This window comes from Camellia sinensis, chromosome 15 (genome assembly GCF_055761805.1).
Source record: "Camellia sinensis isolate YWXY chromosome 15, ASM5576180v1, whole genome shotgun sequence".
Classification (NCBI taxonomy): domain Eukaryota; kingdom Viridiplantae; phylum Streptophyta; class Magnoliopsida; order Ericales; family Theaceae; genus Camellia; species Camellia sinensis.
The window spans coordinates 101402917-101427378 of NC_138975.1; the positions used below are offsets into that span (position 1 = coordinate 101402917).

At 39.0% G+C, this 24462-nt stretch overlaps 1 protein-coding gene across 1 annotated transcript; it reads left to right on the forward strand.

The window, feature by feature from the left end:
* Positions 1-1112: 1112 nt before the first annotated feature.
* On the forward strand, positions 1113-23595 carry LOC114256221 (pentatricopeptide repeat-containing protein At1g74850, chloroplastic). Its single transcript, XM_028195828.2, has 4 exons — positions 1113-3147; positions 22141-22455; positions 22578-22685; positions 22899-23595. The coding sequence occupies exons 1-4, from the start codon at positions 1313-1315 to the stop codon at positions 23236-23238; spliced, it is 2598 nt and encodes an 865-aa protein (XP_028051629.2). The 5' UTR covers positions 1113-1312; the 3' UTR covers positions 23239-23595.
* The last annotated feature ends 867 nt before the right edge of the window (positions 23596-24462 follow it).

Genomic DNA, 24462 nt, shown 5'->3' on the forward strand with positions numbered 1-24462 from the left:
TTAATAGTATGAATTAGTATAAAATCATTTCATTTTTTCATTATAAATTAATTAGTGTTAATTAATGAATTAATTAGCATCAATTAATACTAAAATTATTAATTAGTATCAATTAATATAAAATTTATTTCATTAATGGCTAAATTTATTTCATTTTTTTGGATTAATATCAAATTTTATTTATTTATTTATTTTTTGTTTAACGATACCAAATTTTTTTGTATCAATATAAAATTCTTTTATTAGAAGTTATTTAATTAAAATAAATTTATATCAATATTAATTGAAATAAATTGAGCAATTTATTTCTTTATTTAAATTGTGTCAATTTTAGTGTCAATAAATTGTTGGGTATGGGCCGGAGATGACTCGCCGTCACCGTCACTGACCTAGCCACCGCCGAAACAACGTCGGAGATGCGAGAGAGAAAGAAAAAGAGAGATCACGAAGAGAGAAGAGAAGAGAGAGAGAGCTCTGATTTGATCAGATCGCGATGGCGGTGGTGACAGAGAGATAGTTTCAAATCGTGAGAGAGCGAGATAAGAGATGAGAGATCGCGAAAAGAGAGAGAAGAGATAGCGAAAGAGAACTCTAGTTTGCCTTCCCTGGAAATCACTCTTGCCGAAAAATATCTGCCATAAATCGCCACTCTCTCTCTCAAGTGAGCAATAAACAGTGTTTTGCGAAATAGGATTTATATAGTTGGGTATTGACAAAGACATTTAAGTAATTTTAGTCCCCTTTTACCAGCTACCCGGCTAAGTTGAATTTGGTTAAGCATCCTCCAAGCTGCTTTGGAAAATAAACTAAAAATAACTTCACTTAAGCTATAAATTATTTTGATAAACTGTGTCAAATACTCTAAAATAACTTCATATAAACTAAAAACTTAAATAAACTATTTATAAGCTGTGCCAAATAGGCACATATCTATACTCACACTTCCATCGTTGTCTCACATCATCACCAAATCAAGAAAAATAATTTAAGAGGAAAAAAAAAAATTTCTAGAAAGCATTTTTGTAATGAAAAAATGACTGGTGGGCCGGGTCGAATGGTTAACCAGTCCCGACCAAGGTTGTTTTATCCACAACCACAACGCCCCCAAGCTCCACGTGTCCTTCTTCTTTCAAACACAGCTTCACCATTTTCACTCTCCAATCCAAGCTCTCTCTCATCTCACTCTCACTCTCACAGTGACCATTCCATTCCACTGAAACAACCAAAAAAAACTCATCTTTTCTTCACCTCCAAAATTCAACCAATTCAATCACAATCCTTTCTCTCATGCGAACCTAACACCCAAACAAAAATGAGCTCATCATCACACTTAATCTCCATTCCCAACCCTCCCACTCTCTCTCCCCCAATCCTCCCTCCAAACCCAAACCACAATTTCCCAAAAAAACTCGAATTCTCCGGCCGCGGCCGCCGGAGACTCCTCAGCTCCGGCACCGGAAGAGTCCGAGCCAAAGCCAAAGATCTCGTCCTTGGAAACCCCTCGGTCACAGTCGAAAAGGGAAAATACAGCTATGATGTCGAAACCCTAATCAACAAGCTCTCGAGCTTGCCTCCTCGAGGAAGCATCGCTCGCTGCCTCGATTCCTTCAAGAACAAGCTCAGCCTCAGCGATTTCGCTCTCGTCTTCAAAGAATTCGCATCTCGCGGCGATTGGCAACGATCGCTCCGACTCTTCAAGTATATGCAGCGCCAAATCTGGTGTAAACCTAACGAACACATCTACACTATCATGATTGGTGTGCTTGGGCGTGAAGGCTTGCTCGAGAAATGCTCCGAGGTGTTCGACGAAATGCCTAGCCAAGGAGTGCCTCGCAGTGTCTTCTCTTTCACAGCTATAATCAATGCCTATGGCCGAAACGGTCAGTTCGAGACTTCTTTGGAGCTTCTGGGGAGGATGAAGAAGGAGAGAGTTTCGCCCAGTAGTTTGACTTACAATACAGTGATCAATGCTTGTGCGAGAGGTGGATATGATTGGGAAGGCTTGTTGGGTTTGTTTGCTGAAATGCGACACGAAGGTATACAACCCGATCTTGTCACTTATAATACACTGCTTAATGCTTGTGCGAATAGGGGTTTAGCTGATGAGGCAGAGAAGGTTTTTAGGACTATGAATGAGGGTGGTGTTTTGCCTGATATTACTACTTATAGTTATTTGGTTCAGACATTTGGGTCCTTGGGTAGGTTAGAGAAGGTTTCTGAACTTCTACGTGAGATGGAGTCCGGTGGGAATTTGCCGGAGATATCATCTTATAATGTGTTATTAGAGGCTTATGCACATTCGGGATCGATTAAAGAGGCAATGGGAGTGTTTAGGCAAATGCAAGAAGCTGGTTGCACGCCAAATGCGTCTACTTATAGTATTTTGTTGAATTTGTATGGGAAGCACGGGAGGTATGATGATGTTCGTGAACTTTTTCTTGAGATGAAAGTGAGTAATACAGAGCCCGATGCTGCTACTTACAATATTCTCATACAGGTTTTTGGGGAAGGTGGGTATTTTAAGGAGGTAGTGACTTTGTTCAACGATATGGTTGAGGAGAGTATTGAACCAAATATGGAGACTTATGAGGGATTGATATTTGCCTGTGGAAAGGGAGGGCTTCATGAGGATGCAAAGAAAATTTTACTTCATATAAATGAGAAAAGGTTAGTGCCAAGTTCAAAGGCATACACAGGGGTTATTGAAGCATTTGGACAGGCTGCATTGTATGAGGAAGCTCTTGTTGCCTTTAATACAATGAATGAAGTGGGAAGCAAGCCAACCGTAGAAACTTTCAACTCTTTGATTCACACATTTGCAAGAGGGGGGCTTTACAAGGAGTCTGAAGCGATATTCTGGAGAATGGGTGAGTGTGGTATCATGCAGAACAGTGATTCGTTCAATGGTATCATTGAAGGATTTAGACAAGGGGGCCAATTTGAAGAAGCTATAAAAGCTTATGTTGAGATGGAAAAGGCCAGATGTGATCCTGATGAGCGTACCCTTGAGGCAGTGTTGAGTGTTTACTGCTTTGCAGATCTTATTGATGAGAGTGAGGAACAGTTTCAGGAAATTAAAGCATTGGGCATATTGCCCAGTGTCATGTGCTACTGTATGATGCTGGCAGTTTATGCAAGGGGTGACAGGTCAGGATTAATTCAGTTGTAACAGTTGGTCATCCTTTCTTAATCTGCCGATTTGTTTTTATACTTGTGGTTCTGTTCTGTTGTTTTGTTTGTGATTCACTATATTAGAAAAATCATCAATTCCTTGACTTTGATGTAACTTCAACAAAGGATCTTGGTAGCTAGAAAACACTAATACCCTACTCTAGTTTTCTTCTTTATGAGTACAAAATTTGGGCGTACTTGTACCACGCTCGACATATGGTGAGCCCCTCAGGCGCCATGTCATCATTGCCTTACCCGCTTGGTAGACCTACAAGGCATCATGATGTCCTCATACAGGATAAATAGGGTTGTATGCCTAACCTAAGCAGGGGCATATGCACCACCAAATGTAGAATACTTAGCTCACTAGCATGATTGCAACCCCAATGGGTAGGAGCCCAAGAGCAAATGAGTCAAGTGTGAAGAGTCGGACAGTGGAGCTAGGCTCACCTGGCAGCACCATGGCTCGCTCGGAGACCATGGTTCTTCATACGTTATTTAGGAGGGAATGCATGACATGATTCCCTCCTTACTCATTACACGCCCATTAGCAGCATAGCTAGGCCCATCGCTTGCCTATGTTCACTAGGCTGCATAGGTTGAGCCTTTGGCTTGCTCATGTGCTTACTCTTTTTATCACTTTGCTTCTTGGGTTGGGAGTAGGACCCAAGCATCCAACTGGGGATCATTGGAAGATTGTGGATTGGAGGCTAAGGCCACGAGATCTTCAGGCCCCGTTTCTTTGAGTGAGGGGATTATTAGTACGGTAGGATTGATTGAGGAGATTATTAGTGTGGTGATATTAAGTTGGATATGTAAAATAAATTGTGTTGGTTTGTGAATTATATAGTGATATTAGTTGGTTGGGATTAAATTTATGAAATTAAGTAAAAATCCTTGTTATATAGAAGGTGACTTTGTTATTTTTGTAAAGTGATGGGAAAGATAATATTTTTACCTTCAATCTCATGGGATTAGATTTCAATACCACCTCTCCCATGAGATTGCTAATCCTCTCCTTGGAGGGGTTTCATGGTCCCATGGGACTATTAATCCCATAGCAATTTTCCAAAACAAACATGATTTTTGTGGACCCACCTTACTACTAATTCAATCCCGTCCTTCATCTCTAAAAACAAACATGGCTTCAAGGTTTGCTTGGCTATCTTCCTGCTATGATAGCGCCACTTTGACCAGGCTTAAAGAGAGGTGATGTTGACCTTACACTCATGTCTTTTCATGCATGATACGTTGCCCAAGATATCATACCTACTAGCCTAAATCACAAATGTTAGTGGGGCTGATATCAACACCTTGTTGAGTTGAGGAGAGCTCTTACACTCACGCCTTTGCATGCATGATATGCTGCCTAAGATATCATACCTACCATCCTGAATCACAAATGGCGGTAGGGCTGCTATCAGCTCCTTGTTGAGTTGAGAAGAGCTCGCCACCTATCTAACAAGTTGCTTGGACTTCAATACTCCAGGAGTTTATATAACATATGAGTACGATAGCTAATAATAACAACTAAGGGTGTTTACGGGTTAGGTCGAATCGGTTTTGTTACTAAACCGTCACTTGACCTAACCACTACGGGTGAGAGAAACTTACATCTGATTTTGACCCAAGCATTGTTCGAAACCGGAGATATCGGGCCATGTAATTTGTCGGTCGGTTCAGTCGAGTTATCAGATTATCTTTCTATCTGGACTGCGTTTGTCCTCTTCCTCAAAACACATACAGATTTAAGAGAGCAAGAAAGTGAGAGGCCTGTTGTTGTGGAGTGCTAATTGTAAAAATTTATGTATTATTGATTGATATTGATATCTTGATATGTTATATTACAAATCAGAGTGGCTCATTATATAGGAGAGAGTTTGGGTAGTAGGTGAGGAGTAGGTGAGGGTAAATTGGTGGTAGGTGTAGTAGGTGTGGTAGTAGGTGGTGGTAGGTGTAGGTAAATTCCAACAGCCCCCCGCAAACTCAAGGAGGATAGAAACTAACCAACTTGAGTTTGAAGAGAGGAACAAAACAAGAAAATACATAAAAAAAAAAAATGATAGGAGACACTGTATGGTCGTGTCAGACCGTTGGTGAAGACACTGTATGGTGGTGTCATAACGTTGTAGAGGACACTGTATGGTGGTGTCATAACGTTGTAGATGACACTGTATGGGGGTGTCATAACGTGGTAGAGGACACTGTATGGTGGTGTCAGACCGATGTAGAAGACAGTTTATGGGGTCATGTCGGACCGTTGTAGCAGACAATGTTGTGATAGTTGTTGTGACAGTTTACGGAGTCTTGCTGGACCCTTGTAGAAACTAACCGGAATCAATGTCGGGACAGTTTACAGAGTCTTGTCGGACCCATAAAGGAACTAACCGGAATCAATGTCGGGACAGTTTACAGAGTCTTGTCGGACCCATAAAGGAGCTAACCGGAATCAATGTCGGGACAGTTTACAGAGTCTTGTCGGACCCATGAAGGAGCTAACCGGAATCAATGTCGGGACAGTTTACAGAGTCTTGTCGGACCCATAAAAAGTCGCACCCTCAAAAGGTGTGCCCAATTTTGTCAAAAGGCGTGCCATCAAAAGGCGTGCCCATTTTATCAAAAGGTGTACCGAACATGATGGCGAGGCGCGTGACTTGGCTTGCGCGCCCAGGTTGTCGTCTAGCGCCGAGCGGCGCATGATACGCGTGGCTGCCTTGGCTATATAACCAAGACGAAGGCAGAGGCTGAGGCAGAGAAAAACTGAGAGAAACCTCTGAAAAATCCTTCGTGTTGCTGAGAAAGAGAGTTCCCTGTGCTGAGAGAGAAACTCTGTAATACTCTGTAACCAACCCGTATCTGAAACACTTAGCAACATGGCCTCTTCTTCCCGTCCAGCTACCCAAAACATGGCCTCCTCTTCCCGTGGGCTACTTACGCTCTTTCCAGAACTGAATGAGTCCACAAGAGAAATAACTGGTGCGGTGGCCAGTGAACCTCAACCAAACACCTCTGTGTTTGCTCCGTTGAACTTTCCGATGCGGTCGGTGGAGCAAAAAATGGCGGTGCAAACTGATATTGAGGCCAATCAGTATACTCTGAAGTCATGCGTGGAAACCATGACTGCGGTCACAAATTTGTCGCACCGGCTGCAGAGCAGGACAAATGAGGTGCAACAGTTAAACTCCCAGCTGGCTCTGCTCCAACGCATGTATAAGGATGCGCGAGCAGAGATAAGCGTGCTAAGGGCAGAAAACAAGGAGCTGAAGCGGAAGGCCACCGTGATGTTCCGATTTGGAGGGACGCCATATGCTGCAGTGGAGGAGCAGGGAGTAGTGATCGTGCCCAGTGGAGTGGGAAACACGGAGGCAACACCGGCAAGGGCTGCTCAGGACGGAGGCAAGAAGAAGAGACCTGCGGCTGAGTAAAGAAGAAAAATCCCACTGTGGGTGTGGTTGTGTTGTTTGTGGTTTTTTTTTTTTTTTTTTTTTTTTTTTGTTTTTTTTTTTTTTTGGTGTAAAATGGTGATCGGGGTGAGCCCCGACATGAATAAAATAAGTTGGTGTGCAGTTCATCTTCTTCCTCCTTGTTGTTGTTGTTGTTGTTGTTTTTTTTTTTTTTTTTTTTTTTTTTTTTTGTTTTTTGTGTGCAAAGAAAAAAAAAATAATGAAAAAAAAAAAGATGAAAAAATAAAGATATAAAAAAAAAAGAAAGTAGAGTGGGGAACAGGAGTGTAATGAAAAAGAAAAAGTATAGGGGGATAAGTATTTTATTGGAGAGGGGAAGGAATTAAAAAAGTAAAAGAAATAGATAAAAGAAAATCACGTGGGTGTGTGGGGGATTGTTGGGTCAGCGTGTGTATGGCAGAGAAGACAAACCCACGTGACTGACATTCGGACAGTTCGATATATTAATAACCGCTAGCGACTTGCAACTATGCTTTAGGGTTGCAAGGACCTCATCATCAAGACCAGGGCAGCCCATGAGAGACGGGAGAGACGGCGCCGGAGCTCCAGTAGGCGGCGTCGGAGGACTCAGTAGCGGAGACAGCGCCGGAGATGTCGGCTTGAGAACAGAGGAGCTAGTTAGGAGCCTCAGAATTCTGTCCAGCATCACCGCCGCATCTGGGTTCTTCGTCGGCAGCTGAGCCGCCACCTCCGACGGCGACACATAGGCACCTGGACCAGCCTTACCCATGATCTCCAAAAGGTCAAGCTCAATGGCCGATTTCAACACCATGGGAAGAACAGACGCGCTCGCTAAAGACTGAGTTAACCCGGGTGAGGACTTAGGAGATGAGGTCGGTGGCTTCACGGACGGTGTCGGAGCCACCGAAGGAGTCGCGGCGGCCTTCGGCGGCGACGCCATCGGAGATTTCGTCGTTGAAGCTGCCGGAGCCTGAGCGATGGCAGATCCAGCCACCAAAGCGAACATCAAAAACACCACTACGCTCGGGTAAGCCATTGGAGTTGATTTTCTCTCTCTAGAAACACTACAAAAACAGGGAGTTTTAGAGAGAGAAAGCTAGAGTATAGAGAGAGAGAATTAGAAAATTTGGGTTTGTCCGGCGGACGGCCAAGGCGAGGCTGCCGCCCGCCGGTGAAGCGGAATCACTAAGTTCTTAACCTCGCTCTGATACCATGTAAAAATTTATGTATTATTGATTGATATTGATATCTTGATATGTTATATTACAAATCAGAGTGGCTCATTATATAGGAGAGAGTTTGGGTAGTAGGTGAGGAGTAGGTGAGGGTAAATTGGTGGTAGGTGTAGTAGGTGTGGTAGTAGGTGGTGGTAGGTGTAGGTAAATTCTAACACTAATGTTGATCTAGCTCAGGCCATGAACATCAATACATTGAGATCTGGAAGGTTGCTGTTGATGGGGAGGGGTTTAGAGAGGGTGAAATGGGAAACGGGAAGGGAACGAGGGAGAGGGAGAGGGAGAGGGAGAGTCATCGCAGATCTGCGAAAATTATGGAGATAGAGCATGTTAACAACATAATCACATATACAGACCACTATTATATATACTGCACGGATTCATATAATGTTATGTATGGGTATGGATAGTGTTGTGATGATGATATGTATGTTATTATATTTTATCTCATGTATGCATGTATAGAAAAATATGTATGTTATTATATTTTATCACATGCATGTATGTATGAAACATATATAATTATTCACCTATACTACTATGCAATAAGCTTAGGTATTTATGGGTCTACTTTCTTGCATTTGAAAATGTGAGAAGTTGAAAGGATTTGACATGTTTTTCAAGACAAGTGCTCCTTTTTCCCATATCTATATTATTATAATCTTATGTTTGTTAAAGAATGCAGGCTTTTAAAGAGGTATCACGTGAAGGTAATTTCTTTTATCAAAGGATTTTTGGTCGGTTCGGATTTAATCGGTTTTGAAATATAAGAATTGTTGACCGACCGTAATACTCGCGGATTTGCCATATTACACCCAAGCCGACCCATCAGGTTTTTCGAAACCGACAATAATCAATTGGTTTGGTTCGGATTAGTCGGTTTCATCGAGTGATTCGGTTTTTTGAACACCCCTAATAACAACACATCTATTACAATCATAGTTGTCAAATTGGGATTCACATCGTGAATTGAAATGGCTTTGTACCGAATCGCGAATTGAATCAAGTCGTGATTCGTAAAGATTCGGCCACTTTTTTTGAATTATTTAAAAATATATATCTACACATTTAGATGTTAAATATGTCTGGTGAATATGAAATATTTAAAGGTTGTTTGGAATAAACTAAATAAGTGCACTTTTTGATTTTTTATGAAATATGGGTTGGGTATAGGTTAGGTTTGAAGTGATGTGGTAGAAAATTGATGTGATTTAAATAAGATGATGTAACTTAAATAGGATAGTGACTTTTTAACTTTTTGACTTTTTTAGGTTATGCCAAACCAAGCCTTAGACTTAAATCAATGAAAATGTTATTTTGAATGATAATCACATAGTTTGATAAGTAAGAAATTAATAAAGAGTTAAAATTGATGTATATTGATTGATTGATTACAAGATTGTTATATTACAATTCCTATACAATCTATATATAGAAGAAAATGTGGTAGTAGGTGTAGTGGAGGTGATAGTGGGTTAGGTGAAGTGGAGTGTGTGGTGAAGTGGAGGTAGGTGAAGTGGAGTGTGTAGTGGAGTAGGTGAAGGTAAAGATGGGAAATTCTAACAGCCCCCCGCAAACTCAAGGAGGAGAGAAACTAACCAACTTGAGTTTGGAGAGAGTAACAAAACAAGAAAATACATAAAAATAAAAAAAGGATAGGAGACACTGTATGGTCGTGTCAGACCGTTGGTGAAGACACTGTATGGGGTGTCATAACGTTGTAGAGGACACTGTATGGTGGTGTCAGACCGATGTAGAAGACAGTTTATGGGGTCATGTCGGACCGTTGTAGAAGACAGTTTATGGGGTCATGTCGGACCGTTGTAGAAGACAGTTTATGGGGTCATGTCGGACCGTTGTAGAAGACAGTTTATGGGGTCATGTCGGACCGTTTGTAGAAGACAGTTTATGGGGTCATGTCGGACCGTTGTAGAAGACAGTTTATGGGGTCATGTCGGACCGTTGTAGAAGACAATGTTGTGACAGTTTACGGAGTCTTGCTGGACCCTTGTAGAAACTAACCGGAATCAATGTCGGGACAGTTTACAGAGTCTTGTCGGACCCTTGTAGAAACTAACCGGAATCTATGTCGGGACAGTTTACAGAGTCTTGTCGGACCCATAAAGGAGCTAACCGGAATCAATGTCGGGACAGTTTACAGAGTCTTGTCGGACCCATAAAAAATCGCATCCTCAAAAGGTGCGCTCAATTTTTCAAAAGGCGTGCCATCAAAAGGCGTGCCCAATCCATAAAAAGGTGTGCCGGACATGATGGCGAGGCACGTGGGCGTCTTGGCTTGCGTGCCCGTTTGTCGGCTGGTGGCAAGAGGCGCGCGATGCGCGTGGCTGCCTTGGCTATTTAACCAAGGTTGATGCTGAGGCTGAGGCAGAGAAAAGCTGCGAAAACCCTCTGAAAAAAACTTCGTTGTGCTGAGAGAGAGAGTCTGAAAAACTCTTAGTTGTGCTGAGAGAGAGAGTCTGTAACACTCTGTTGCCTAGAAAATGGCTTCATCGTCTTCCCGCGGGCTGCTCACCCTCTTTCCCGACCTCAACGAGTCAACAAGAGAGAGAACTGGAGCGGTGGCACTGGAAACTCAACCAAGCGCCCCGGAGTATACTCCGTTGAACTTTCCGATGCGGTCTGTGGAGCAAAGAATGGCAGTGCTGTCGGATGTGGAGGCCAATCAGTATACTTTGAAGGTATGTGTGGAAAGCATGACGGCGGTCACAAATTTGTCGAACCGGCTGCAGAGTAGGACAAATGAGGTGCAGCATTTAAACTCCCAGCTGGCTCTGCTCCAACGCATGTATAAGGATGCGCGAGCAGAGATAAGCGTGCTAAGGGCAGAAAACAAGGAGCTGAAGCGGAAGGCCACCGTGATGTTCCGATTTGGAGGACCGCCATATGCTGCAGTGGAGGAGCAGGGAGTAGTGATCGTGCCCAGTGGAGTGGGAAACACAGAGGCAACACCGGCAAGGACCGCCCAAGACGGAGGCAAGAAGAAAAGACCGGCGGCAGAGTAGAGAAAAATTCCGCCTGTGGATGTGGTTGTTTGGTTTGTTTCTGTTTTTTTTTTTTTTTTTTTTTTTTTTTTTTTGGTGTAAAAGTGTGATCGGGGTTGATCCCGGAGATGAATAAAATATGGTTGGTGTGCAAAGCTATATGGGATGAATGGAATTGGAAAGAGATTAAAAATAATGGGAAAGAAAAATAATAAAAATATATTTGAAATCAAAAATGAAAGATGGGGGAAATAAGGAAAGTGGGTTGGAGAAAATAAATAAAAATAATGGAGTGTGAAATCAAACAGAGGAGAGATGATTTTTTTATTTTTATTTTTATTTTTTTTTTGTTTAATATATAATAAAAAAAAAAAAAAAGAGATATATATATATATATATAAAATATAGAAAGTGGGGAAAGTGGCGGTGGATGCAAAGTGGGTTGGAAAGTGAAAAGATGAGAGAGAGAAGGCATGTGGGTGGAGAATATGTTAATAGATTAATAAAATATGAGCTGTGAGAAGGGTTGATTAATGGAATGGAGAGTGAGTGTCAGATCCACTCACACTTGTTTTCCCAATACGTCTTCGTGAAAGCGACAATAGAACTGTGAGCAGAGTACCAATTCGGTGCTGGCATTCCTCAGATTTATGCCGCATCCCTCACTCTTGAATCTGAGCTTCCTCAGCTTAAGAATATCATATGGGATTGGAAGAGAACCATCTTCCAAGCTTTCTTGCAGTCTCAGCAACGTTCTTTAAATGTTGATATGTAAAGACATTCCCACAAGGATTGCCAGGAGTAATAATAGCCATAGCGACAGTATTTTCATTTGCTAGAGCTTCAACTGCATCAAGATCTACCTCCCAACCTTTCTTTGGAAGAAGATCATAGTGGCGGACTTCAAGATGGCTAAATGCAGCACGGGCTTCATAGAGTGGGAAGCCTGGTCTTGGGAGCAGATTATTCACGGTAACAGTAACAAAATTTGTACGCTGCAAATCCTGGAAAATTAATTCACCTGGGATGTGGGGAAGCACCTCCCGTACGGTTTCGGCCATGGCAAGTACGTTTGCTATGTTGTCATTTGCAACTCGTGAGGTAGACCTCATATGTAACCCCACAGAACCAGCAGGAGGAAGGGTGGAATTGGATGTACCAGCCTGAGAGGGATTCATAGGCCAAAGGCTCCAAGCAGTGTCTTCAAGGGTGGTCTGGCCAGGGTCTAGATGGGGCTGGTCGGATCGGATCGGAATGAAAGATCAGACTTTAGGACAGAGAAGAGTGAAGGTATGTGTAGAAAATTTTAGTGGACTAGGTTGAGGTCCGGCGGGCGGCCAAAGCGAGGTTGCCGCCCGCCGGTGAAGCGAAAAATACTAAGTGCTTAACCTTGCTCTGATACCAAGTTAAAATTGATGTATATTGATTGATTGATTACAAGATTGTTATATTACAATTCCTATACAATCTATATATAGAAGAAAATGTGGTAGTAGGTGTAGTGGAGGTGATAGTGGGTTAGGTGAAGTGGAGTGTGTGGTGAAGTGGAGGTAAGTGAAGTGGAGTGTGTAGTGGAGTAGGTGAAGGTAAAGATGGGAAATTCTAACATAAAGGTTCCTATGTAAGATCATCATCTTACCTTTTTTCTTTTTTAGATATTTCTTATCAACCATTCTTAGTAAAGATAATAACTAAATAGACAAACTATCAATTTTCAAAGTAACAATAATTAATAACGATATTGATATTTGGGCAATAAGCATACATACTTTTCTGAGTAATAGTGAGCAAATAATAAGAAAGAATTATTTAGAATCTTTTATTTTAAAGCCTAAAGTATTTTAAAAGGTATAACTGACCTCACACATGCAATATTTAATTATATTCAATTTAATAAATAGCAATAGATAATTCATAGTGTAATTTTAATCTTAAACATCTTTAGAAGATATATTATGATTTTTTAAAGAAAAAAAAAATGAGAAGAAAGGTTAAAGACATGTTTGGTCTGACTGAATATGATTGGATTCTATTAAAAACTCCATAATCACTAAAATAATAACAAATCATATATATATGTTGGTTGTTTTGGTATTAAACGGTATTAGAAGTTGTATAATATCATTTTCACTAAAAAGATGGTGAAAAAAAGAGCCCAAAATATGTAGGGTACAATAATTTCAAAAATTGCACGAATCTTAAAAAGTGGATCGAATCGTGAATCGATTGTGAATCATGCGATTCACTGGAGATTCACTTCCAAAATAGATTCACCCATAAATTTGTATCGATTTTGCAAAAATTGCGAATCGAGTCGTGAATCAAATCGCGAATCGTAAGATTCTAATAACAGAGATCACAATACACAAACCGTAAGTGTTCAATGTCTCTCAATGCCACCCTCTCTATCTCTAAGCTACCTTGGTCTTCTCCTCTTTTTCCTCTGGTGATCTCGAGCCATGAAGTGCCTACCATCTTCCCAGAAGCCCACAACAACCACCTCTAACCTCAAATACCCACAATTATTTATCAATAATCGTCAATTGCTTGATGTAAATTAATCTTGCACAATTTTTCCAGTAGTCTTCTTTCTATCAATTTACTTTGGGAAAAAATAAATTGAATTCTAAAAGAGTTTTTAAAAAAAAAATATCTAACAAAAGGGTCATATCATAGTTCACTTATGGCTCAACTTACAGTAGATACACCAAGTTTTATGTTTTTATAATATTTCTTCCAAATATAACATATTTCCTAAAGTTGAAAGTCTAGCATGCGTCCTTGAGTATGAAAGTATATATATCTTACATGCAATCATCGATTATTTATAGATTTGACTGTCGCATCTAGAGATACCTCAACACATCCCAACTATGAGATCTATATAATATAAGCCTATACCAGATTCCCTTGCTGTCCTATCATTGTACCAGTTAATGTAAGCCTCGGGTTACTTTTTTGGTGCAATTTTAGAAGATTATTTGTAAGGCTGTAAAGCTGCATAAAAGATTAAATCGTCTCTGATATATAACTAAACCCATTGCAATCATTTGAATAGATGTCCGAACTAGGCATTATTGGGTCTGAATTCTCCAAAATATACATCAAGCAATCTTTAATATTTAGGTTGACAGAATTTTGAAACACTTTAAACTTGTAACTTCTGTATTTCATCTTGTCAAGTCACCAGGTGCTCTGTTTGCTTGCTTTTGTTGCGCATGTTGAAGGTACTTCTATTGTTACTGACCTAGAAAAGACCAGCTACTGAAAATTGAGTGTTACACTTGTATTTGAGCAATGGGTTAGACTAATGAGCATGACATCTCTATACCCCCTATGTCTAAATGGGTTCGACCAATATTCTTGAAGGAATCCTTTAGCTATTAATCTAGCTTTGTATCTCTCTACCAAGCCATCTGCTTTATGTTGGATCTTGTAAATCCACTTGCAGCTTTTTCAACATTGGTGAGCCGTTTCTTTGAACTTTTTGCAATTAGGTGTTATCCCACAAACAATAACCACACTAGGAGGTAACACAATTGAATCTCTTGAAAGACAAAAAAATTGTCGTACTTCTAAATTTTGATGAGTGTTCCATCTAGATCTTTTGCCCGTGCTTCCCAAACACTACCATCTCATGTGTCCATTGCTATTCTATCTAAGAGGACATCATTATTTTTATATGTTCATGTTTTGCATGTATCAATGTGAATTTATTAATGTTGTGTGGATAAGATCAAGATTCAAGACTCGATTACCTACTCGAGAAATTTTGTGTTTTTGTCTAACCATTTCCACCTGTCTACAAAAACTCTTCACCACATGAATTTTATTTGTCAAGTTGAAGATTTTAGTTTTTCCTCTACACCACTAGACTCCACTTACATAGGACAAATCTCTAGAAGACCACAGCATTTCTTAAGTTCTTTAAAAACTGCAGAATAGCTTAGCAACTAGATCTACATTTCTTTCATTGAGAGCCTTGAGACAGATCAATTAAGCTTTGCTTTGCGCATGATAGCAGGGAAGGAAGTTGCTCGCTAATGCACCTCACCTCTGTCGATGCACTATGAGAAAAGAGTCGTAGGAGGTTGGTAGCATTTCTTTTAATATATTTCTTTTATGGGAAGGGTAAACTGTATCATGCAATGATGAGCCTCAAACTTGGGCATCATGCCCAGTAAGGAAGCGCTTCACCCGCTAAGCCAACGCCTTGATCTCAACACAATTCCTTTCAAGATATGAAATTTTTTGACTTTTAAGCATAGTTGTCAAATCGAGATTCGAATCTTGAATCAAAATAGCCTCGTATCGAATTGCGAATCAAATCGAATTGTGAATCATAAGGAATATATTTCTGTTATATTCAAAACTTCTTATCTTACAAGACCAAATGACACTCCTTATATAGGAGATATTACAAACATCATTATAACCCATTATATGCCACTTACATATTATATATTACCATTATCTACCACTATCATATTATATACATGTCACTATCTACCACCAACACCACTATCATATTCTATACATGCCACTATCTACCACCAACACCACTATCATATTCTATACATGCCACTATCTACCACCAACACCACTATCATATTATATACATTAACACAAATTTCCAGCACTCCCCCTCAAGCTGGTTTGAAGATATCTTCCATAGTCAGCTTGCTAGTTAGCTTATCAAATTGCTTCTTGTGTAGTCCCTTCGTTAGCACATCAGCTAATTGTTCACCTGTTGGAAGGTAGGTCATACAGATTATACCAACATTGATTTTCTCCTTGATGAAATGTTTATCCACTTCTATATGTTTTGTGCGATCATGTAGAACTGGATTATGAGCTATAGATATAGCTGCTTTGTTGTCACAATAGACCTTCATAGGTGTCGGGTGAGAAAGCTTTAATTCTTCAAGAATTCTTTTAATCCACATTACTTCACAGATTCCATGGGCAACAGCTCTGAACTCTGCTTCTGCACTACTTCTAGCTACCACATTCTGTTTTTTACTCCGCCATGTAACTAGGTTCCCACCTACAAAGGAGCAGTATCCGGATGTTGATCTCCTGTCTGTAACACTTCCTGCCCAGTCTGCATCTGTGTATACTTCAACTTGAAGATGTCCATGTTTCTTGAACAGTAAGCCTCTCCCTGGAGTTCCTTTCAAATATCTTAAGATCTTATAAACGGCCTCAAAGTGCTCTGCCCCTGGTGAGTGCATGAACTGACTTACCATGCTGACTGCAAAGGCAATATCAGGCCGCGTATGAGACAAGTAAATCAATTTCCCTACAAGTCGCTGATATTGTTCCCTCTCTTTGACTTCTTCAGCCTTAGCAGCTTGTAACTTCAAGTTAGGCTCGATCGGAGTCTCCACTATCTTACAACCAAGCATACCTGTTTCTCCAAGGAGATCAAGAACATATTTTCTCTGATTAACGAAGATACCTTCCTTGGATCTTGCAAATTCCATTCCGAGGAAATACTTGAGGGCTCCCAGATCCTTAATGTGAAATTCTTTTGCGAGTTTCTCTTTGAGGGCTGCTAACTCTGCTTCATCATTACCAGTTAAAATGATGTCATCAACATAAACAATCAAAATTGCAATTTTACTGTTTTTTGAATGTTTATAAAATATTGTGTGATCTGCTTGACTCTGCGAGAAGCCACAACTGATAACTGCCTTCCCAAAGCGTTCAAACCACGCTCTTGGTGATTGTTTGAGTCCGTATAATGACTTGTTCAATCTGCATACTCTGTCGCTTCCAAGTCTCTGCTCAAATCCCGGCGGTAGGCTCATGAACACCTCCTCTTCAAGATCACCATTGAGAAATGCATTTTTAATGTCAAGTTGATGTAGAGGCCAATCTGAATTTACTGCAAGAGATAACAGTACTCTGATGGAATTTATTTTAGCAACAGGAGCAAACGTCTCCTGATAGTCGATCCCATAAGTTTGAGTGAAGCCTTTAGCCACCAGCCTCGCCTTGTATCTCTCAACGCTTCCATCTGCGTTACATTTTATCGTAAACACCCATTTACACCCAACTGTTTTCTTGTCTTTGGGTAGATCAACTATCTCCCAAGTACCACTTCTCCTTAAAGCATTCATCTCCTCCATGACTGCTAATTTCCAATTCGGATCATCCAATGCTTCCTGTATATTCCTTGGAACAAACAAGTGTGAAATCCTAGATGTGAAAGCTCTATGGTTTTTAGACAGTCTTTGATAGGAGAGGTAATTTGCAATAGGATGTTTAATGCAATTTCGGACACCTTTCCTAATTGCTATAGGAACATCAAGGTCGGAAATAGAAGGAATAGGATTACCTAAAATTTCGATGCCAGAACTCGGGTGGACATTCGGGTCATTAGGATGGACATTCGGGTCATTATTCCTCAGATGAAATCGCTTCCTAGTATAAACCTGAAGCTCAGGATTTAGATCATTTTGTAGTACTTCTCCCCCTAAACAAGAATCTTCTTGACTAGGTACCATAGAACTTGGTTCTCCTAAGTGATCATTATCAGACAGATGTGGTTTTTGTGTAGGATAAATGACATTGGGGAGCGGGATAGAAATATCCTAAAAACGATCTTCTACTCCACTTGTCTCCCCCTGAAGAGAAGTGTTGGGGAAATAGGATTTTGTTTCCACAAATGACACATCCATACTCACATGAAATTTCTTGGTTTGAGGATCGAAACACTTATACCCCTTTTTGTTTGAGGAATAACCCAAAAAAACACATTTTATAGCACGGGGGTCAAGTTTTGAACGAAATTGACTGGGAACATGAACATAGGCAGTACATCCAAAAACTTTGGCGGGTAAATCAGAAAACAACCTCGTGTCAGGAAAAAAAGTTTTGAGACAATCAAAAGGTGTTTTGTATGTTAACACCTTTGTGGGCATCCTGTTTATCAAATAAGAGGCTGTTAAAATTACTTCACCCCATAGATATTTAGGAACATGCATGTAAAACATTATAGCACGTGCTACTTCAAGTAGATGTTTATTTTTTCGTTCTGCAATGCCATTTTGTTGAGGGGTATCCCGACATGTAGATTGATGAAAAATTCCTTTTTTTTCCAAAAACTCACCCAACTGCTCATTGAAATATTCTGTTCCATTATCAGAATGTAAAATACCAATTTTGGTTTGAAATTGGTTTTCAATCATATTGTAAAAATTTGTGAATAAATTTTTCACGTCAGATTTTTTATTCATCAAATAAATCCAACATAAACGGGTATGGTCATCAATAAATGTAACAAACCATCTTTTACCAGAAAGAGTAGTGATTTTAGAAGGGCCCCAAACATCACTATGAATCAAATAAAAAGGTTTGGAAGCCTGGTAAGGTTTTGGCAAATAAGTAGAGCGATGAAATTTTGCAAAAATGCAACTTTCACAATGAAAAGAAGAACAATCAATCCCTTTAAATAATTCTGGAAATAAATGTCTCAGATAAAGAAAACTAGGATGTCCTAGCCTATAGTGCCATAGCATTATTTTTTCTCGAACAGAGATTGAACTAGTACTATTAAAGCTCTGAGCTTTTTTATTACTAACAGGTACTTCATCAAAGTAGTAAAGACCTTCAAGTATCCTAGCACGCCCAATCATCATCCCCGAGTTCTGGTCCTGAAATTCACAATGGGATTCAAAAAATGTAACACGACAATTAGAATCCTTAGATAGTTTACTGACAGACAAAAGGTTACAGGCTAAGTTGGGGACGTGAAGAACAGCATTGAGATTAATTTTCTCAGTTAGTTTAATAAATCCTTTTCCTGCAATAGGTGAAAAACTACCATCGGCTATTCTGATTTTGTCATGACCAGAACAAGGGAAATAAGTACTAAATAAATGGGAAAAACTAGTCATGTGATCGGAGGCACCGGAATCTATGATCCACGGAGAGAAGTTTAGGCAAGAGAAGGCTTTAGGATTTCTACCTGTTTGTGCCAACAAAACACTAGGAGTACCAGCTGAAGAGTTGGATTTTATCAGCTTTAAGAGTTGATCAATCTGCTCTTTGTTGAAGGGACCTGAATTGGCTTCATTAGCGGTAGGAAAGTCACGATTCTTCTCTCCTTGTTTGCTGCTTTTCCAGTTGACAGGTTTGCCATGGATCTTCCAACACGTTTCGCATGTATGGCGAGGCTTGTTGCAAAAATCACACCAGACCCGTGGCTTATCATCAAACCTGCGCTGGTAATTCGCAGCCTTGTTGGCCGCAGCATCGCTAATTAAAGTAGAAATTTCAATTGATTCACCAGTACCTTTTTTCTTAAGCATGACGCTCCTTCGGCTCTCTTCCCTTCTGACTTCGGCAAATACTTCGCCAATGGATGGGAGAGGAGGTCTGCCAATAATTCTTCCTCGCACTTCATCGAACTCGATGTTGAGGCCGGCAAGAAACTTGTAAATACGGCTGTCTTCCACAGTTTTCTTGTGGTGGTTGCAGTCGTCAACCGATTTCCATTCGTATGTGTTGAAGATGTCAAGATCCTGCCACAACCTTTTCAACGAATTGAAATATTTGGTGACAGAATCATCTCCTTGACGAATCTCTCCTAACTTCAAAGTTAATTCGAAAACTTGAGATTGATTTCCTAGGTCAGAATACATCTGACTAACATTATCCCACAATTCTTGTGCAGTAGTATAGCACATGTAATTAGAGCTTATATCCTCCTCCATGGAATTGACCAACCATGTCATAACCATGGAGTTTTCAGCGTCCCAACTGTCGAACAGCGGATCATTAACAGCAGGAGCCTTCTTGTCACCAGTGATGTAACCGATCTTTCCTTGCCCACGAATATACATCCGGACAGATTGTGACCAGCGGAGAAAATTATCACCATTTAGGCGGATGGTGGTGATTTGGACAGAGTGAGAGTTGGACGTTTTCACCGGAATGGCAGCGGCAGGGGTTGAAGTGGTTTCGGACGTGACTTCCGACATGGTTATGACGGTTTTAGGGCTGCTGTGTTTGTTGTTGCTCTGATACCAACTTAGAAAATATGAGGAAGAAGAACTCCGAAAATATGAGGAAGAAGGAATATATTTCTGTTATATTCAAAACTTCTTATCTTACAAGACCAAATGACACTCCTTATATAGGAGATATTACAAACATCATTATAACCCATTATATGCCACTTACATATTATATATTACCACTATCCACCACTATCATATTCTATACATGCCACTATCTACCACCAATACCACTATCATATTCTATACATGCCACTATCTACCACCAACACCACTATCATATTCTATACATGCTACTATCTACCACCAACACCACTATCATATTATATACATTAACACAAATTTCCAGCAATATATCTACACACTTGGATGTTAAACATATCTTATGAATATGAAACATTTAGACTTAAATCAATGAAATTGTTGTTCTGAATGATGATTACGTAGTTTAATAAGTAACAAATTAATAAAGGTTCCTATGTAAGATCACTATCTTTTTTTTTTCTTTTTAGATATTTCTTATCAACCATTCTTAATAAAGACAGTAAATAAAAACAAACTATCAATTTTCAAAGTAACAATATTTTGACCATATTGAAATTTGGACAATAAGTATACATACTTTTCCTAGTAACAATGATCAAATAATAAGAAAGAATTATTTGGAATATTTTATTTTAAAGCCTAAAACATTTTAAAATGTATAATTGACTTCACCCATGAAATATTCAACTATATTTAATTTAATAAAATAGCAATAGATAATTCATGATATAAGTTACTTTAATTTTAAACATTTTTAGAAGATATATTTTGATTTTTAAAAGAAAAAAATGAGAAGAAAAATTAAAAACATATTGAGTCTGACCGAATCTAATTGGATTTTATTAAAAACTCCATGATCACTAAAATAATAACAAATCATTTATACATATTGGTTATTTTGGTATTAAATGCTATTAGAATTTGTATTATGTCATTTTCACAAGATGGAGAAAAAAGAGTCGAAAATATGTTGGACACAATAGTTTCAAAAATTACATGAATCGTAAGTGAATCGAATCATGAATCGATTGTGAATCTTGCGATTCAGTAGAGATTCACTTTCAAAATGGATTCATCTATAGATTTGTATCGATTTTGTAAAAATTGCGAATCAAATTGGGAATCGAATCGCAAATCGTAAGATTATGATAATATAGCTTTTAAAGGTTTTAGACTTAGATGTTTATAGAACAATAGCTTTTGATGAATGAGTAACAAGGTCTATTGAAGACATATGCAGTGTTCATTGTTAGAATTTCCCTCATGTGATGAGCTGGTCCCAAGTAGTTCAGATTTGCAGTGTTTTTGAGTTTCCTAAGGTTGTTAGTAAAAATTTTGTTGAGATTGGCAGTTACGAGTAGTGAGAGTTTGCTTTTGAAGGTGTGCTAGGAGGAGATGATGGTTAGATGTTTCTTTCTTTTTTTTCTTTTGTCGTTTCCCCCTTTCATTTTCTTTCTTAACATGTATGGTCAAGAAGATGTTTCAGGCTGGGAAAATGATTATAATTTATGCAACTTCATAAAACCTGTGGTATTGTATTGTATGAGGATAGAGAGTTTGTCTAGCCAAATGCCAGTTGGCTTGGCAGAGCCTTCTGCTCTTGGCCAAAGGTGCAGGAGCTTCATGACTAAAATTTTGCTCCTAATAATAATGAGAATAAATGAGTTGCCTGGGCGAGTAGTTTCTTTTACAGTACAAGAATAGGTAGTATTTGTTGACATAACAGTGCTGAAATTTTCTATTCAAGTTGCAAAATTTCTAGATAGATAACATTGTGAGAATATTTGTTGTACTTAATTTCCCCCTCTGCACATGACTGACCGAAATTAAAATCACGGCTTCTTTCTTGACAACATCAATAGAACAGTCCTCATTCACCTTACTTTTTACTGCAATAGTTCCATCAAATATAGTGTTTGGAACAAATCCAGATGTTGGAGTAAATGCAGTGCAGTTTGGAGTTGAAATGGAGCCATCTCTGGTAGTTTGATGGATTATTATTGTTTTACTGCATAGAAATTTCTTTGTGAGCTTTAAACACTATGCCGAACTTTTTGGCTCTTTAGAACCAAAGCATTAATTAGATTTTGAAAAGGTCTAAATATTCAACTTTGGTTGCATGTTGGTTGCTCTAGTTGTGGAATGAATTGGAGTTTTGTGGATTTTAAGATAGTTTCTCTTTCATCATCTGCCTGTTTGTGAATTCACCCCATATCCTGGCATCCTTATTTTTCAGGTGGGATGATGCCTATAAATTGCTGGATGAGATGTTGACAAATAGGGCATCCAATATTCATCAAGTGATTGGGAAGATGATCAAGGGAGATTATGATGATGACTCGAACTGGCAGATGGTAGAGTATGTGTTTGACAAACTCAAGTCTGAAGGGTGTGGTTTGGGGATAAGGTTCTACAACACACTACTAGAAGCACTTTGGTGGCTGGGGCAGAAAGAACGGGGTGCCAGAGTTCTCAATGAAGCAACAAAGCGGGGGCTTTTTCCGGAGTTGTTTCGTAAGAACAAACTTGTGTGGTCTGTAGATGTACACAGGTATGATGAACATTTTTCAATCATCCATTGCTCTTACCATAAAGAAGGGGAGGGAAAAAAAAAATGTCACCATGTTTTGTGCAATTAATTTTATTGTTGTATTGGTGTTGATGATTCTGCAGGATGTGGGCAGGTGGTGCATGCACAGCAATATCTATTTGGCTCAACAACATGTATGCAATGTTCAAAAATGGGGAGGATCTTCCTCAATTGGCAACTGTTGTTGTAGTGTAAGTTCTTTCTTCCTAATTATTATTCTTCCTTCAACTCTCTCTTGGTTAGTAATGTTGCTTGTCTAAATATAAAACCTGATCCATTGCAATTGCACCATCCTATGGGAATGGTTGTTTTAATTATTTCCTCAAAAACTTCTCAAATCAATTTGAAGATACTTGGTTTGGTTTACGAATAACAATGATATATTATATTTGTCTGTTAACCAGACGAGGGCAGATGGAGAAGAGCTCAATAACAAGGGACTTCCCTATTGCAAAGGCTACCTATCCTTTTCTGAAAGATAATGTATCGTCATCCTTTTGCTTCCCTGGGTGGAACAAGGGGCGAATCATCTGTCAGCGGCCTCAGCTTAAGAGGATTTTGTCAGCTACAGAACGATCTTCAGAAGGGTCTGAAAATGATAAGTTAATAACTTTAATTAACTCTCCCTTTCCCCTTTTGGGGACAAGAACACCCCCGAGTGATGTTAGTGGTGATCAACATGGAAGTGCTGATAGTGAATCAAGAATTAGAATGACTACAGAGCTTATGACAAGCATGGTTTAATAATAGATTAAACAAAACCTATAGAGCAGCTTTCAGGGCTGGCTGTTCTGGCTAGGAGATCATGGCAATTTAATTGAAAGGAACTGAGGATTGAAGGATTGCATTCAGTTGGCTTCCAGCCTGCCAATATGTTAAAGATAGGCAAGTAGCAGATATAATGCCCAGTTGAGGCAGTTGCCTACTAGTTTGGTTGAAGCCAATTTTGTTCTCTGGCTTTACCAATAGGGAGTTGAGCAGAGGTGAGGAATTTTATATGGTTTCCCTTCCCAAAATGGTTGATTTTTTAAAAAATCAAATGTACATGTATATCTTGTTTTCAACATTTTTTACTAATTTATTGAGAAATGTTAATTGGTAGATCTGCTTCATATTTCATAAGGTGAATGAAATATACATGCTTGATTTTTTAAAAATGAGAATATATATACATATATATATATATATATATATATATATATTTCTGCTGGGTGAAGTGGGGTTAGAGGGTCCCTTATGTATTGTTTTCCTTGAGCTACTTGCGAGTTTGCAGGTATTTTAGTGACCACTGGTCTTATAGGGCAAAGACTGTCAAGTGCTACCCAGTTGGTCTCTCAATCATGACAACAGTTGGAGGTCTTCTTTTTTTTTTTTTTGGGGGGGGGGGGGGGGGGGGGGGGGGGGTGTTAAATTACAAACACTTTCTGAAATTTGCTTAAAATATGAATTATTTTATGTAGTTTTGAAAATTACATCTCGCCTCCTGAGATTTTTAATTTCATAATAAATAGTCCTTTTTATTTATAAATTATCAAGGTAATTAATAGTTTTTAATTGATATTAAAAATCTCTTTCAATTAATAATTTAAGGAATTTTATTATTGTATAGGAAAGCAGTTAAAAATTTTATTTAATTAATTTTGTTAAATAAAAAATTTTAATAGGGGTATTTGTAATCTTTCAAATTGTAGAAGGCAATTTGTATTTAAAACAAACCTCTAATGGTGTATTTGAAATTTACCATTTTTTTTCTATGTAAATAATTACCTGAAAAAAAAAAACATAAAAGAATATATTAAGATTTCCTCATAGCAATTTTTGTGTCAAAACATCAGCTAGGTAGTTGCTTCAAGGCTATTTGGAGTAATTAAACTCCTGGACTTCCAGAAAGCAATGTAGAATCCTAAATTTTCTCCCAATTTTCATTCCTTTAATTTAAGAACAGATTGGCATTATAATTTGGAAGAT

Excerpts from the sequence above, each read along its gene's own strand:
- LOC114256221 (XM_028195828.2), top strand. The coding sequence starts at position 1,313 with ATGAGCTCATCATCACACTTAATCTCCATTCCCAACCCTCCCACTCTC. Across the intron at positions 3,148-22,140 it reads GTTTATGCAAGGGGTGACAG|GTGGGATGATGCCTATAAAT; the intron begins GTCAGGATTAAT and ends CTTATTTTTCAG. Across the intron at positions 22,686-22,898 it reads TTGGCAACTGTTGTTGTAGT|ACGAGGGCAGATGGAGAAGA; the intron begins GTAAGTTCTTTC and ends TCTGTTAACCAG.